The sequence below is a fragment of the Solea solea genome, chromosome 6 (assembly GCF_958295425.1).
Source record: "Solea solea chromosome 6, fSolSol10.1, whole genome shotgun sequence".
Lineage (NCBI taxonomy): Eukaryota > Metazoa > Chordata > Actinopteri > Pleuronectiformes > Soleidae > Solea > Solea solea.
In genome coordinates this window covers 23,333,046-23,349,986 of record NC_081139.1, presented here as the reverse complement: position 1 = coordinate 23,349,986, position 16,941 = coordinate 23,333,046, and the positions used below count along the sequence as shown (strand labels likewise).

The window sequence follows — 16,941 nt, the reverse complement described above, 5'->3', positions numbered from 1 at the left end:
TTATTAGTGTTTGAGAGTAGCCAAACATAGAAAACACGCTAGAGGACACCAGTTCAGGGTTCAGGAAACTATATATCTTCATATATATGAAACAACAAATCAATTAAATGTGAAATATAATCATTAGCTGCAGCCCTTTAGTTATTTTGGGAGAGTCATAAGCTTTTATGGCAAAATGTAATGAGGTATGTTGTTACTTTTTTTTATTTAAACATAGGCCAATCAGTTTTATAAAGGATTTAAAGGTCATGTCTGACATTTATGATATAGATATAATGTATTAGGTTAATAGTTTGCTTTTTTCCGTTGTTAAAAGTCCAACTTTTCTTAATTCTTTTATTTTGAAGGATACTCACTTTACCCTGCGGCAGTGTGCGCACAGTAGCCACTCACTGCCGTTATTGTCATGACAACATTGTTTGTCATGTCAGTAGCTGGTGCACAGTCAAGGGCTTGTAAACATTTGGGGGACAAAAGTGAAAATTGACAACAGAGAGGGACCAAACAAACCACAGTGAGTTGTCGGCCAAGTGCTAACACTTCAAATCAAACATATAAAATAAAATTCTGAAACAAAGCCACCAGAGACAAACAAACAAAAAACTCCACGAGCTGAGAGCATTGAAAAAGCACTGTAACAAAAACAGGCATGAGTTAATTTATCTACTTTTGCTCCTGACTTTAAATCTCATGTCTCTTGAGCAAAAAGTTTTAGTTAAACTTGGTCTGTTTTGTCAGCCTTAAAGTAAAGTGCGACGCCAGTCATTATGTATCACCTGATGATGTAATATCTGCTGTACTTAAGCTGAGACTTGAACTTTGATGAGTATTACCTGCACTGTGGGAAGGAAAACTAGTTCACGAGTCATAAGTGAACTAAGCAGCTGCTTGGGGCCCCTGATCACCAGTGGGTGTGAAAAAAAACCCAAACATTTTATCATATTAAAGCAATCTTAATATCTTTAGAGACATTTAAATACTGTTTATCTTCAGTTATTTGGTTTTATTTTGTAGTTGAATATTACACATCTGTTCCCAGTTTTAAAAGCCAAAGCCGTTACACTGGTTTAGATTGCAGCAAATGTAATGTGTACTGTTGTGTTTTGTTATTTTGCAATTCAACTTCACCATCACCACACTAATTAATTTTGGCTTCCACTGCCCTCTACGGTAAAAAACAACAACAACAACCCTGTAATATAATTCTAATATAATTCATGTAAATAATAGTTTTTCATTTGTATCAAAATTAGTCCAGCACGGTTGACTCTGATGCGAGGGGGGCCCGAAATCAAATTCAGCTTCGGGCCCATACAGACCTGGGCCGGCACTGCTTGGCAGCACACAAATTGATGTAAATAATGGGTCAACTTTAACCTAACTAATTTGTTGTTTTACCAATTATTTCTCATTGCCTTTTTTCATTCATAAAACTAAGTGTGGTCAAGACAATTTATTTGTGCAAATCAATATTGTGTTTGCATGGAAAACTTTTATCTTCATGTGCAACTGATTACATAAGTAGAGAGGATGTTTTGTCACGAATAACAGCCATGACGTCTCATCACCCTAACATCAAATACACAAGGCAAACACTACACGTTGTGGTTCTAATTCATTTTACTTCATTTGTAATTGATCAACCTCCTTTTCTGTTGAAAAAACACATCAACTGAGCTGTTTGCCTGGGTATAAGCAGATAAGATATTATTTGTTTTGCTAATTTTTACCATACTAGACTACCAGTATTATTAGAAAGCCATAACGGTCAGCTTACTTTTTTTGGAGAAAGATTATAAAACATTAATCACCCATATCTTTAAAAAACAAAAAAAAATACTCATTCCCAACTACAATGCATTTAAGACTATGATATTTCATATCACAAACACCATATGCATCTGTATATTTAGTCTTTTTAAATATCACAATGCACAAATAAAATGCTTGTTGCAATTTGTGACTTCAGTTTCTACAGATGTTTGTAAGTAAAAGAACATAAAGACCATAAAGATGCGGTTTCATTGTTCATTACTGTTCTTTTGTTTCATCTGTACTGGAAACTGGTGACAGGAAACTAACTAACCCTCTGTGCCTTGCTGTATGTGCCATGTCACGGTGAGTAAGACAAACACACTCAAACTGCTGCTTATTAAATTTCAGAAAGATGAATTGAGGCGTTAATGACTCCTCCACGGGCGTCATTACACCGCACCATGTGGCTTCTTCTTCTTTGCCTGCGTTTCTTTGTGTGTCGTGACGGACAAAAGCAGGTGCAGCTCAGTTTCGGAAGAGGCGGGGCCAATGGAGAAAGCCGCTGCCCAAGTTGGCACTCGGGAGCTACGCGGATTGGTCAATAGTTAGATGTGGGCGTGGATTTACTCACGGCATATAAAACATCCCCGAAGCAACAGCAACAGTCACTTAGGGTTTGAATAGAACCGGGGTTGAGTCAGCGCAGTGAGAGAGAGCGAGCGAGCGCGCCAGAGTGTGTGTGTGTGTGTATGTCAGAGAGACACATAGATGTCAGTAGGTTGTTAGCAGAGGAAAAGTGATGCTGGATCCTCGTTAAATTGAAGGAGCGTCGTATTTGTCCCTGTGTGCGCGCGCGCGTGTGTCCCCGTGTCGCTGTCTTGTCTCAACGGCTGACCAATGCTTCTGCATCAGTTCATGAACGGAGCTCTGGACGTCATGCATCCCACACCGCTTCAGAAAGACACCACCTTCACCAAAATCTTCGTGGGCGGACTGCCGTACCACACCACCGACGCCTCCCTGAGGAAATACTTCGAGGCCTACGGGGACATCGACGAGGCGGTGGTGATAACGGACAGACAGACCGGTAAATCCAGAGGATACGGCTTTGTGAGTACAAACAAGTCTGTCAGCAACACACACTCAAACACACTCAAACACACACGCTCCTGTCATTCACAACTTCCTACATGACTACATTTGCCTTACTTCCGCTTCGTTTAAGTTTTGTTTCCATCTTTTTACATGTTGATGCCCAGGGGCGTTTAGAGAAAATTCGGGGTGTATGCTGGCATAAGGGTCTGGGGGGGACCTGCAGTAAAAAATGCAGTATTCTGTAAAGTATATGAATGAATGAACCATTGAAATGCTATTTAAAAGCTAAAAAATGACATCAGACTATGGGATGGGAAGATCACTCACTGACCACTTTATTGGGTACGCAGGACACCCAATAAAGTGTCTTCTGTTCATAGATTTTCTATGAACAAATCCTTTTCCTGGTCGAAATGTAAAACTCGAGGTAGATCTGTATAGTATTTTCTGAATTTTTGGGTGTCAAGTTGTGCGTCTACACTCACTGGACACTCAATGTATCAGGAGAAGCACCAGTGTGCCTCTGCCTCTGTAGCCCATCTGCTTCAAGGTTCAACATGCTATGCGTTCAGAGATGTTGTTTTTCACGTGAGGTACTGTTTTGAGATGCCTTTTTATGATTTCAAACCAGCCTGGTCATTCTTCTTAGCCCTCCAACTTTTAAACGGAGAACTTCCTTGTGTCTTCCTCAGACCATTCTTTGTTAGGATGGATAGTGAAAATCCCAGTGGATCAGCAGTCTCTGAAATACTCAGACCAGCTGGTCTAGCAACAATATCAACCAAGCTCGACACAGTCTATCTTACCAATTCAAAATTGAAAGTAATAGCCAATAAAATGTTTTTTTCATGCATTAATAGTTAATATACAAGTTAGTCTACCGATGCATCAGCTGCTGTCAGCATTTCATTTATTCATTTCACAAAATTGTCAATGAAACCCAGTTGATGTCATAAGTGCAGAAAATGTAGAAAATTGGATTTCTGGGTATTTTTTCTTGGATATTTTACTGAATTCATGTCTGCAAACATTCTTAATTCACAATTGATGTGTGCAGTGTGAGAATATCTGTCTGGGTCAGATGAGTTCACAACAGCAGCAGGAGAATAGCCCTGAAATTCAGAAAACTGACTGGGGAGATGGCAGAAGTTCTGGAAAAGGTCCAGAGCACCCTGTGCTGACATTTGCATTCTCCCCTTCAGACAAATTCAGGAAAATATCTGGACTTCAGTGCATGTCTGAAAGCAGCTTAATGTACTCAGCCAATTTCAGGGGCCCCCTCTCAGCCAGGCAATTGTCTGCTTTGCCTTCACAACCCCCCACTGAGCCTTGTGTTCGCAGTTGCGCATCAGCATCTCTGTGTGTTTTTTTTCCGCCTGGCTGTCTGTTATTTTAGCCTAATAAGGATGAGGGATCACACAAGTTGATGAGTAACTAAGAAGATTATATTTCAACATATGTCCGTTGTTCTCATACCTCCCAAAGAACCCCACCCCCCCCCCCCCCCCCACCACCACCACCACCACCTCAGTCACCCCTGAATATCCTTGCTATGTGTTTTAAGTATTATATAAGATGTCCTACATACATTTGCACATCCCAGACAAAGTGCTGACATGTGCAATCTGTGAACTCTTTAAGAACATAATCCCAAAAAAAGATAATTAGTAATGACAAACGACTGTGAAAGCACCAATAAACAATTTGATCTCAAACAAAGATAAAAGAGGCTTTGTGTTAAATCAACAATTGTAGGAGAGCAGGAACAATAAAACACAGTGCAAACATGTGTAGGTTAATTTATGACACACTGCTGTTAGAGGTGTGTGTGTGTGTTTACATCTTGCCCTCTTAATATGGTTGTGTTGGAGCAGTAGGGACCTTCACATGCTCTCTGAGAAAGAAATTCCAAAATCAACGAATGGGACAGGCCAAACATTATAGGTAATGTTGTAAACTATAGAAAACACATGATCTGCAACCTGTCGTTGAAGATGTAGAAGAGGGGCATGAAGTACAGTAATCATAACTTGTGACTTATCCTATTTCAGGCATACACCCGCTGCTTTCCTCACTCTGCCACAAAGAACAGAAGCAATGCAAGAAATGCAAATATTTACCAGAACTTTGAATGGACACATTCAGCACTAAAGTATTATCAGGCCAAAGAAGGAATGGAAAACTCCTAATGTGTGCGCGTTTACTTCTCATGGTAGAATTGCAAGACAATTGGTCACCGTGTTTACACATCAGCTCCCTAATTCAGAGGAAAGCTTTTCCAGGAGTCCCGTCCCGTCCCGTCCTGTTGGTATCAAAGGGCTGCCTTCTGAGGCTGGTGTTTCAGGTTTAACAGGCTCAGGGCCATGTGGGTGCTACACAGGAGAAAACACTCTGCTGTGGCAGTGAAATGATCAGCTCTTTGTGTTCTTCGTACTTTTTTTGCGAGGCATGAGGCAACCTGTGAATGTCTGTTTCTGAGTGTTCCAGTTGGATAGGTAGTCAGCAGTGGGGGAGGGGGAGGGGGGGTTGTCCCAGAGCTGAGCGCACCTTTTTTTTCTAAACACACTTCAGAGGTGGATTAGTAGAACCCCCACAGCAAGGCTCTTCACAGTGTAAACACCACCTCGTTCCTTCCTGTGTTCACAACACAAGGCCTGGTGTGGGCTTTGTTTCCGAGTCCTTCCACTACAGAGAACTTTTTTAAAAACGTCCTCTTAAACAATGCCAGCCGTGGCCTGTAGTCACTGCCCGGTCCACAGGCAGACACCAAGGTTACTGAACCCTATGAGTTGGCAAGAACATGGCAATCAAAGCAGAAGGACTCGTCTAATGCCAGGAGGGAGAGAGGAGGGGCAGTCTAATGCCAATCTCCTTAATATTTTGTCCCTAATTGGATAAGCTCCTTGTTGCTCCTTCCCAGATCCATATTTCAGCAGCTCTGCCCATGGCTGAGTGGCAGTCGAGTGGCTGGCTACTGCTGCTGTGGGCAGTTTTCAAAGCTTATCATTGTGCTTTGTTTGTAGTTTCAACTTCTTCTCCAAAGAAGCAGAATGTGAACAGTGAAATGCCTGTAGGGAGAATCAATGAGACTCAACTGTGTGAACTTTGTTTTATTATTGTCTTCTTTTTTGGGGGTTAACTATGTGATTTTTGTCATCATACGGCATGAACATTTCCTTTTCATGAATATCCTTAACCACAATAATTTCAATTTGTTTGTAGATTTGTAAGTTTAAACGGGTCGAGCCTTTTGTCTATAAATGCAAGCTTTAAAATAATTTCCTTAAATAAGAACAAATGTCTGTTTTACGTACATTTACTGAAAGCTGGAAGGGAAACGGATGGCGTAATGTTACAAAAATCATTATTTGCGTAACTATAAAATGTGAGAATGACTTGTTCGTGTTTTCAGTCAACACTGAAGTGGAAAAACACGTTTATCATAATTCATAAAGTCCCCCCCCACTTGCAGTACTTCATCCCAAGACTGACTTGTAAATGCTGTCTTGCTTGTCAGCAGACACCCACTTGAAACATTAATGATTTTCTCCTTTGTAATTATCCCAATTATGAAAATTCACCCCAATCAACCAAATATACCAGTTTTATCCCATCCCCAGTCAGCAGCTGGACACTCCCTTCTCTCCATTCTACAACATGAGACGATGAATTATGTTCTTTTTTTAGCAAGAACATGTTGACGAGTGTGTCTCCATCCTCAGGTGACAATGACGGACCGAGGAGCAGCCGAGAGAGCCTGCAAAGACTCCAACCCCATCATCGACGGCAGGAAGGCCAACGTCAACCTGGCTTACCTGGGTGCTAAGCCTCGCAGCATACAGACAGGTGAGGTCTATGTTGTTTTTAAGCTTTTTTTATGTCGTCTTCTTGGTTAAAATATGCTGGTTCTGTTAGTCACTGTCACTGTAAGGAAGGTGTCTCTGCTTGCCCGAGTAAACAAACGAAAGGGTAATAAATGATCTTCTAAATTCCCATACAAAATTGTGCTTGTTTCATCATGGCCCTCAGGACTAAAAGACAAGACAAAGAAGTTGTTTCTCGTCAGTGTGTGAGAGACATGCAGTGTTAAAACTGTAATACATTAAGTGTTTATGTCCTTACCTTCAGACCCATGAGTTCACACAATGCTGTCTAAGTTTATCAGCTCCACATGAGTCTCGCTGCACACTGGGAGTGACTTGTTATGTCAGGTTGGAGTTTGACTGAAAATACTGAAAAGAAGCACCCACGAAAAGTTTGATATGTGATTTCTATTAGGTTTCTAACTAACAATGTATTTTTCTATTGATTGTTCTGTTATTACTGTATTAATATAACAATGAATTTACCCAAAATAAATATCAAAAACGCGTCGCATGAATATTTCAGTATTTTATTAAATCATCTTCTCTTACAAATAAGAATGTAACAAAAAAAATAATAGCCCAGTCTTAACTGGCAATTTCCATTTTACTGTCCAATATAATACACTCCAAAATAATATTCAAACAAGAGCTTGTTCGATTTTAAGTATGTGTATCAAAATATGACATAGTTTGGCAGTGAATGTTGCCGGAGGTGAAGAGTGTGTGTTACCATCGTCTGTCCTATTGAAATTATCCGCTGGCTCAGAACTGGAAATAAAACTCTTTCTGTATCGTATAATGATCTGTATAAGATAATTTGTGCCGAGAAATTAGTCATTTAGAATTTCGAAATGTGGTTTGTGTATCAAGACATGACACATTTATAGTTTGGCAGCGCCACTCTTTCGCCGCCGTCTTGGCGAACCGCTCTGGGATACGTGGGCTTCAGGTGTTCCTGCATAGCACTCGCACTGCTGTGATGAGCCACTTCCACCAGGTTGTCAGGTCTCTAAAATGTGAATTTACTAGTTAAGACAGAATTAGTGAGAGTGTCACTAACAGAGGGGTGAGAGTTATGATGATTTAAACTTTACGAGTGCATGCAAAGTGAATCATTATCCACAGTAGTAAAATTTGTTTAGTCGTTGAAGGGGTCACTGAAACAGGAAGTGACCTAATACGTTACTTGCTTTTCTTCCACCAGTGCAGTTATTGTTTCTGTCAGAACTGATTTGAATACGAGGTGAGGGTCTTTTTGCTATTACTGGGATTGGATGTTACTTTTTTTTCTATCAATCCAATGATTTCTGACCAGTATTGCATTGATACTGATTCCAAATTCCATACTGTGACATACAAATAATACAGTTTCCTCTTTGTATATGTGTGTTTACAGCTGGATGTTACACACTTGAAGCTGTTGTTTGTGTGTGTGACTCTGAAGCTGACTCTGCTGCTCGCGTCTCTCCGTGCCCTCTGTGTATTGTTCTGCGATCCTCCTCTGTAAATGCAAATGTGTGTGTGTGTGTCTGACAGCCGGCCTCTTATCTTCCAGGCATATCCATCGGAGTGCAGCCCATTCACCCAGCACTCATCCAGAGGCAGTATGGGTAAGTGAGCGGGAGTGGGCGCTTGTTGTGTTCTCTTGTATTACGCTCTGTGGGACACCACTAGCCTACAATTTATTTGACAAACAGGGCCTCTGGAAAGTACATGTCAGTTTCTGTGACCGCATGTAACTCCACAAGTCATCAGTTAGCATATTTGAGTCGAGGGAGATGGTTCACATGTTTGTGATAATAGAAGAGCATTCCAGCTGTGAATGTTTGACTCCCGTGTTAACTTCTATCAGGGACCGTTCGACTCGTGTGCTCTGTTACTGAGGCCAGATCCACACTGTTGCATTTTCATTAGGAAAAAATCATTAACTCTGCGTCGGACACGCCTTCTGTCCACACTTCCCTGGTCCTTTTAAAGCCCCGAGCATGAAAAGCTTTCGTTTACACTTGGTCTCAGTTTGTTGAACCTCATTGTCACTCTCTTAACAGAAATCCCCGCTCTTAATGCTCATCATTGTTGTTTCCCAGGAGCAGAACTTTTCAGAACTAAACAGCTGCAAAGGAGTGAATCATCATACCCAGTCTACCTGGATGATCACCTGATCCAGTTTTCGCAGATGCTCACCTGGACGCAGATCGAGTTTTTTGTTTTGAAAACGCTGATTTTTAATGAGACCGTAGCAGTATGGATGTAGCCTTAGATGGCTTCCTTTTTTAAGAGGCTGTGTTGTAGAAAAACTGTCTTGGACAGAGCCGCCTGGCCATGGTCCACCGAGCAGCTAATGAGCATTTCACTGCAGTAATGATCCTCCTCACCCCCCGCAGCCCGCGCATACCTCCTGTCCACTGACTGATCAGAGTTTACACACACACACAACCCTCAGCTCTGTGTGGAAGAGTTAAATGCCTTGAGTCGTCCAGTAAACGAGTCCCGTCATATCCCAATTAGGACACTGGATAGTACAAGTTTGAAATGTGAAGCTCAGTGCTGCAGTGATGTATGTGTCTGACAGGTGCTGGGTTGTGTTACAGCTTTTTACACCCCTCCATAATCTCCCATGACCACCACCCCCAGAGAGGCACACAGAGCACCTGTCCGCCTTTCTCTGTCTTTCCTCCTTTGGGGCGGGCGACAGACACAGGCCTCCCTAAGATGCCAAGTGTGCAAGTAGCTTTTCTTTCAGCCCCCCCCCCCCCCCCCCAACCCCCTCAACAACACATGGTGTGAGGACATGATCTGAAGGAAGGATTTTCGGACAATGCCAGAGCGTTGTGTGTAGCGCTGGTGTGCTGGTTTGGACTTGCTATAGTGGATGTGTGAGTGTGTGCTTGGCTGTGGTCAGCAGATGCTGTAGACTGTGAGAGCTAGAGGGGGAGGTCACTGAGGCCAGGATCAGTTTTGATAGAGAGGGCAGGCGCCTGTCAGTATACATGCAGATTCCTCGACCCTCGTGCATCACACGTGCAGTTTTTAACCTCATGATAATTCTGCTTCTTTCTTCTTCCTTTTTTGAAGTGTGTTTGTATGAGTTACTGACAGACTGTCAGCTTGCTTTCACTGAAAACATGGCTGCCACTGGGAACACAAACCTGATGTTTGCCTTCATAGATCTATACCTGCTGTAGTCAACACTATCTTCAGAATGTGTTTGCTGCTTTATCATGCTGTTAGAAAGCTTTTCCTGACTGGAAACTGAGGTTTGTGTCTCCCTGCCACAGTCCCTTTAGAGAGAATCAGTGATTTTTTTATATGCAGGCACACAGGTGTTGTCTGTCCACTCCTGTCTGAAATAGTAAGCACAAATGTTTTATCAAATGTGACTTTTGTGTTTGAAATCCTTTGTTTGGATTCACCACAGTGACACAAACTTGCCGAACAAGGCCTCAGCTGAGCAACAGGTCTTGTGTTCCCATGCAGTAAACTAAAATGGCAGATTTTCTCTATGGACTTTAGTGCAGGAGAGTGAGCAGTTTTCAAACTTAGGTCATAGCGTCAAAATCTGTTACTTGTGTCCCTGGTGGCAGCCATGTTTTCACCAACAGCAAGCGTCTGTGTCTGCGGCTGGTTCTCGGAGACGGTGGCTCTCTCAGTGGAGTCAGTTCTGACCACGTGTTGGTGCCTCCATATAAACACACTTCATAAAACCTCAACTATCCCTTTTATATTTTGTCTGAGACAATGCTCCCGCTGCCATGACATGAGATGAAGACAGAGAAAACTGACACCTTTTGAGAGGGGGAGGGGGGAAGGGGGTGGGGGTTCAAAGAGAGGATTGAGGGGGCAGGGTGTGTTTGGGGACTAATGCTTAATGAGGCAGTTTGCTCCCTAGGAAACGCACCTCTTCAGGTGTCAAACAAAACACCTTTTTTCCCCTCCCATCAAGTCCTCTGAAACAAAGGAGAATATCGAGTCCTTGTGTGTGTGGGGGGATATTTTTTTAATTCCCAGTCCAGTCCTACCTCATTTCACACTTTGTGAGTCATGCACTGAAGGTCACTTGTGTTATCACGCAGAAATATGTAGCTGCTCGGTGTGGTATCACCCAGGCTTTTCACATTAACTCATTATGTGGCCTTCATTAGTGATTAGTACCCCAGCCTGGGCAGATACTGTTTTTTCTGGTGAGCACATCTCTCTCCAGTGTCGAAAACCTGCCATCCACACAGTGACACTATGTCATACATGTGCCGACTGGCCGTCGGCACGAATCCAGCTGACCTATCATCTTTTGTTGCGGTCATACCCCCACCCACCCACCCACCACTGCCATTATCCAGCGGTCAACTTGGCATCTGGCATCAGTTGGCCCCGGAAGCACATTTGTGTCCCTAACTTGCCTTTGGCCTTATATCAACTCTTCTTTTAAAAAAAATAATAATAAAAAATAAAAATCTATATCTCTTTTTGCCACATACAAGCTCTCACACAGAAATGCTTTGTCTCTCCTCGACTCCCGTTCGCCTCATGGCATTTACATTATTTACATTCTATTTCCACAATGCCTGTGAGCGACACACTGCCAAGGCCACAGAGATGGCAGTTTCATTATACGTCATGCGAGTGAAAGCCCATAATGCCCCCACAACATTAATGTATGATCATCTTTTGAAAGCTGTGGGTGAGAGTGAATGCCTCTTTGTGAGTTGCTCAATAGCAGTGCAGGGACAAAATGTAGATTGAGCCTTTGACGTGGAGGGGGTTGCCTTCATTTGCGTATGCTCCCTCCCTCGTGACACAAGGACTTATTTTATTTGTTTAGGGCACTGACAAGTTGGGAACACTTTGGTACATATTTTGATTGTAAAGGTTTGGTATCTGTACCACTGTGTTGGGGTAAGCAGCATAGTGCTCCAGCTCCTTTTAGTTTAGGGTAGATGCCTGTTGATTGGTCAGCAGAAATGTTGTCACCCTTAATTTAATATATCATGCATTTACCACAATTTAAGTCGGTTTGTTTGTTTCTATAATTGAATATTGTCGTCAAACCCATGTGTCACATTCCCTTTATTTAATTGTGGGCTACACTGCGTGATGTTTGTATGATGTCATGCTATATACATGACTGATGCAGCTGAAACCATCCAGCCTACACAAGCCAAATCAAGATTTACTGCTCCAAACTGTGGCGAGCTGAACTGCACCGATACCGCTTAGTGGAAATGCTGCCTATGATTTTTGCCCGCTCTCTTTTATGTGAACACACATGCAGGTTCATATGTCTGAAGTAGGACTGTCTTAGTTTCATAGCTTCCAGGTTTCTAGACCAGATTTTCTTAGAACACAACCTTGTATTGACCGTAATGACACTACAGGACCTTGAGTTTTTATCCCTGACATTAATCACTGCTGTCCCTGCTGCCAGCTGACCCCGGTGCCCAAGCAGAGGATCAGAAGACGACCACAGTGCAAGACTAGTCCTGGGGAGGGGGTTTGACAGGACATGTCCGTCTGTCCTTCACGCTCCCCCTCCTCCTCCTCCTCCCTCCCTCAGCCAGCCTCTCACACCAAGGTGCCAGTGATGGCTTGAGAGTGCAGTGCAGTGTGCTGTGATGGACTGAAGTGGCTTTTTTTTATCATTTCCCTCTTGTGTGATATGAACTGAAGAGGTTATGCTGATTGTGGTGTGACTCTTTTCCTATTATGGCATGGTTTGAGTTTGCAGTGTTAACTGGTGTGTGTGGGTGTGTGGGTGGTTGGGGGAGGGAGAGAGAGAGAACTAGGAACTGTGTGTGTGTGGTGTGATAACATCCTTATCCATGCATGCTTCCAGATTTTGCTGTGTTGACTTCATGACTGCCTCTCATTACCGATCCTATTATAACGGACTGAATCTGTGGTGGGGGTAAAAAAAAAAAAGACCCAAATTTAAATACAGTCCATGGAAAAAAAGACTTTAATCAGCACTGAGATGCAGCTGAAGAGTCAATGTGACACTTTGTTTTTTACTGTCTTGTCTTTGGCTACAACCATCCACACTACGTTTTTGTTTACAAACATATACATTTTGCGGAAACGCCTGCCGTCCACACTACCCTGGCATTTTCAACCTCAAAAGTGCAAAAACGCTGCTGGCTCCGCTTAAGATTGGAAAAACTCTGGGGCTGCATTTTAGTAGGGACATGTAAAAATGGGAACCCTTAGAAAACTTAACCTGCATTTGCTTCCCGAATGGTTCTTATCAGCCGCAACTTGACTGTGAACAAAAAGCTTACTTTCAGATTCACCTCCTAACACAAATGCTCACTCTCAGTCCTTAGTAGTACTTTCTGAAACAACTGCAGAGAGAAGCACCTTCCTGTTTACACCAGCATGTGCACGCTCAGTATTACCAGAATGATTATGTGATGCACATTTCCAGGTGTGTTATAACTCCTGATACAGAGCTGAAAATGTAGCAGTATGGATGTAGCCTTTGTCTTTGGGTGTGTGTGTGTGTGAAGATGTTTTTCCACAAAAGTGTAGTATCAAGGGTAAAAGCCTCTCAAGAAGCAGTCAGTTGTTACATCACCCTTTTTGTTGAAGAGGGACTTTTCCGCTTTTCTCCCCCACCCATGACAGTATCTCTCCTGAGATACTTCAGGCCAGACCAGGCAAAAGTCCCCTTCCCTACCCTGTCTTATGGATGAAGTGGCAAAGCAAAAACAGACAAAGGAGGCGAGACGTTGCAATCCCCAGACCCCCACTGCTCTAATCATCTACATCTGAGAGGCGACCCATGAGGCCCAAGCAGAGCCTGGCACCCAGCCCCAAGGAGCCTCCCCTGCCACCATTACCTCCTTCCCCCCAGTTAGTTATCGTCACCTGTGATAATCTGAGTGAGATTTCCACACCAAATGAGAGCTGGGAGATGGGAACTTCTGTTGTGCCTTTGTGTACTTCCCGCGTGTGTGTGTGTGTGTGTGTGTGTGTGTGTGTGTGTGTATCCCCAGCAGGTGAAGAGCAGCAGCTGTTAAAACACTCTGCCGATGCCTGAGCTTGAAAACCTGCCAGTAACGGCTGACTCTATCATTCACCCCCCCGTCCCCTCCCTTCTACTTCAGGAGGCCCTACCTAACAGGTTCTGTAGGTTTTACTAACTGACACAGACTGAGGGCTGAGTCACCTTCCCCTCCTGACCTCCTCTGCCTCCCGTCTGTTTAGTCTTTAATAACAGTGGATGAGTGAGAGCGTTTTCGAAGTTCACTCCTACAGAGAGTTTATATCCCCAACAAGCTTTCCCTTAGGGAGCAATGTAAACAAAGAGAAGCCAGGCCCTGGGATTTCTCCGTGTTACTGCAGTCCCCTCCGTCTAACCTCACATCTCTGTTTGGTCTTTGTGTCTATGTGCAGGTTGGCCCAGCCATACGTTTACCCACAAGCCTTTGTGCAGCCCAGCTTGGTGCTGCCCACTCAGGTTTCCACCTCCGTCAGCAGCAGCCCCTATCTGGACTACAGCGCAGCCTACAGCCAGTACGCCCAGGCTGCCTATGAGCAGCAGTATCCATACTCCGCCTCTCCAGCTGGCTTCCTGGGCTACAGCTACACCGCCAGCCCCACAGTCTCCGCTGGCCCGGCTGCCGCCGCCACCACCCCATCTACCGTCCACCCGGCCCTCCCCTCTGCCGCCGGCCCAGCTACGGCCTACCTGCACTACGCCCCACAGCACCACATCCAGCCGGACCGTATGCAGTGAGCCTGAACGTGACGCTTGAAAGAGAGGGGCGTGTTCAGGTGGTGGAGGAGGAGGAGGAGGAGGAGGAGGAGATTTGGGGGGGGGTGGTCGCTGACCTTTTGAACAGACAATGGTGAAACACCTGACAGGATGACCCAGCTGTCATCAGCAGGGGGTTTCGGGATGAAAATGGTAGGACTATTGCACTATACGATCAGGAAGAGTACCCCGTGCTCATTGGTTAAAGGGTTAAAAAACAAAAGTGGTGGGTGGGATTTGAGGACTGTCGAGGTTCAGGTTGGGAAGCTAAAGAGCATAAAGTATATGGTCGCTTCCAAGGGCTTCCAGAAGCTGACACTTCATTTTTAATTATTATTATTATTGTTATTATTTTTATTGTCCTTTTTATTATTGTATTAATGTCATTGTCATCATTTTTTTTGTTTATACACAATGTTATCATAGGTTGTGGCTCAGTCAGTGGAAGTTATGTATGTCCATGGTACATATTGCTGTTGTGACAGCTGTCTGGGACATGTAGCGCCGCTGTCCTCCTGACTACACGGTGTGTTGGGTGGATATGAAGGGCACAGATGTGGATGGAGGTGTGCAGAGTGGTGACTTTGGGTACCACATGGCCATGTCCCCACACCCCACCCCCCGGTGCTATCCACAGTGAGGTAGAGCATGTCTGCCCCATGAACAAACCTCTAGTGTTCATCGCCATGCAGAAGGGACAGCAAGAGATTTCACCTCAAGAGAAAAAAAAAAAAAAAGTTCAAAGTATGAGACTGTCGGAGCGCCATTGGATTGTGAATGTGACGTCAGGACTACATTTTTGTATTATTATTTCTAATTAAAGAGGCCTTAATAAAGAGAAACATTTTATGAATCTCTTGATTCATCCAGCGCCAGCCCCATCACTGAACCAAATGCAGAAAGCCCCTCGTAACTGGTCAGACTGTGTCAACAGTCAGTGACACCAATCATACTTTTACTTGGGTCTTGATCATTTCAGATGGATGTAGATAATCACATGCAGTACATGGGTGATGGAGACCAAGAGCGCTGTGTATCCAGGTTGAAAGGTAGCCGACACTGAGCTCGAACACCAGTGTATTTCTTCTTCTTTTCTCACTGTTGCTCTCTAAAGGACATTCATGTACAGCATTTTAAAATGTTTTCTTTCATCCAGTACAGTCACAATATTTATATGTAAGTATTTATACTAGGTACTAAGTTAAAATAGCTTCTTTTTTTTCTCTTTTGTTTTTTTACAATGACTGTGGCTGAGGCACTGATGTAATTTAACCTGCAGATCCACAGGTGTGGTATTGATTTGGATCTGCCCTGTCACAATATCAGTGGATTTGCCCGGCTGCACAAAACTATAGTAGATGTTCATTTGACTGGTTGCATCAGCAATCCTCTTCTCCCCCCCCCCACCCCCTACTAAACATGTCTTTTACAGTCCCCTGAAAAGAAGCCATACCAAAAAACCAAATAAAAATAAAGAATTTGTACAGAAACATGCCTCGTGTGTTCTTTGACCGATGTTGATGTATGGTATCGGTCCAATATTGGTCAAAATCACTGGATTGGATAGAAAAATAAAACTTAATATGGTCCGTAAACCTCAAATATCTTGTGTGTTAATACCATGCACATCAACCTCAGCTGCCATGTGATCACAAGAGAGTGAGAGCTACACATACTGGACACAGTTTAGTACAATTAAACACTTCTACAGACATAATTCTGTGTATTCTACTTCTGCCAATTGTAAATGTTATACATAAAATATTACAGTCATGTGGGATATCTGATTTTGAAATGACTAGGCAATAACACAAATGTGACACAGCTTGTAGTATATTTTGTTTAAAAAGACTATCTGACTGATAATGGTACTTATCTGGTACTTATAAAGTCTGTAATATCAGAGTCAGACTTTGCGATGGGTCAGTGACTCTGTCAATTCCCATCAACATGTTGACGTTCCGCCCCACGAGAACGCTCGAGTCACTATGGCATGAGCACTCGTCAGTGGAACCACACCCGTCTTCCAAACGCAGCCTTTATTTTTATCTCAACTCAACACCTGTACATTTCTGTGACTATCAGTGAGAGAATCTGTCCACCCACCCACCTCAACCACCGGTGTGGAATTAAAGATTTAGTGTGTAAGATTGTGAAAGAATTTCCATTTGGCAGACATTGAATACAAGACGATTATGCTGAGGTCGTCCTGTTGGGCCACTATGGTTTTACAGTAGCTCACAGTGGACACGAGAGTTGCAAGGATGACTGATTAGGTTATCCCAGTGCCGGCCCAAGCCTTTATAGGGCCCTAGGCTGAATTTGATTTGGGGGACCCCCCTCCCTCCACCTCATAGTAGCCAGTGCTTGACTATTATTGACACAAATGTACCACTATAAATTGCTCTTACTCTTGTTTTGGTTTTTTAACAGAAGGCAGCAAAATGACAAAAGTGTCCTAGTATTAATTTGCAT

General features: G+C 43.4%; 1 protein-coding gene across 1 annotated transcript; it reads left to right on the top strand.

Annotated features, from left to right (window-relative positions):
• The first annotated feature begins 2,462 nt into the window (after positions 1-2,462).
• LOC131460759 (RNA-binding protein 38-like) lies at positions 2,463-15,956 on the top strand. Its single transcript, XM_058631535.1, has 4 exons — positions 2,463-2,865; positions 6,573-6,696; positions 8,272-8,326; positions 14,106-15,956. The coding sequence occupies exons 1-4, from the start codon at positions 2,653-2,655 to the stop codon at positions 14,446-14,448; spliced, it is 735 nt and encodes a 244-aa protein (XP_058487518.1). The 5' UTR covers positions 2,463-2,652; the 3' UTR covers positions 14,449-15,956.
• Positions 15,957-16,941: the final 985 nt, after the last annotated feature.

What these genes read in the sequence shown, in the direction of transcription:
- LOC131460759 (XM_058631535.1), top strand. Translation starts at nt 2,653, where the DNA reads ATGCTTCTGCATCAGTTCATGAACGGAGCTCTGGACGTCATGCATCCC. An exon ending in AATCCAGAGGATACGGCTTT is followed by an intron (nt 2,866 to 6,572) that starts GTGAGTACAAAC and finishes CTCCATCCTCAG; the next exon opens with GTGACAATGACGGACCGAGG. An exon ending in CTCATCCAGAGGCAGTATGG is followed by an intron (nt 8,327 to 14,105) that starts GTAAGTGAGCGG and finishes GTCTATGTGCAG; the next exon opens with GTTGGCCCAGCCATACGTTT.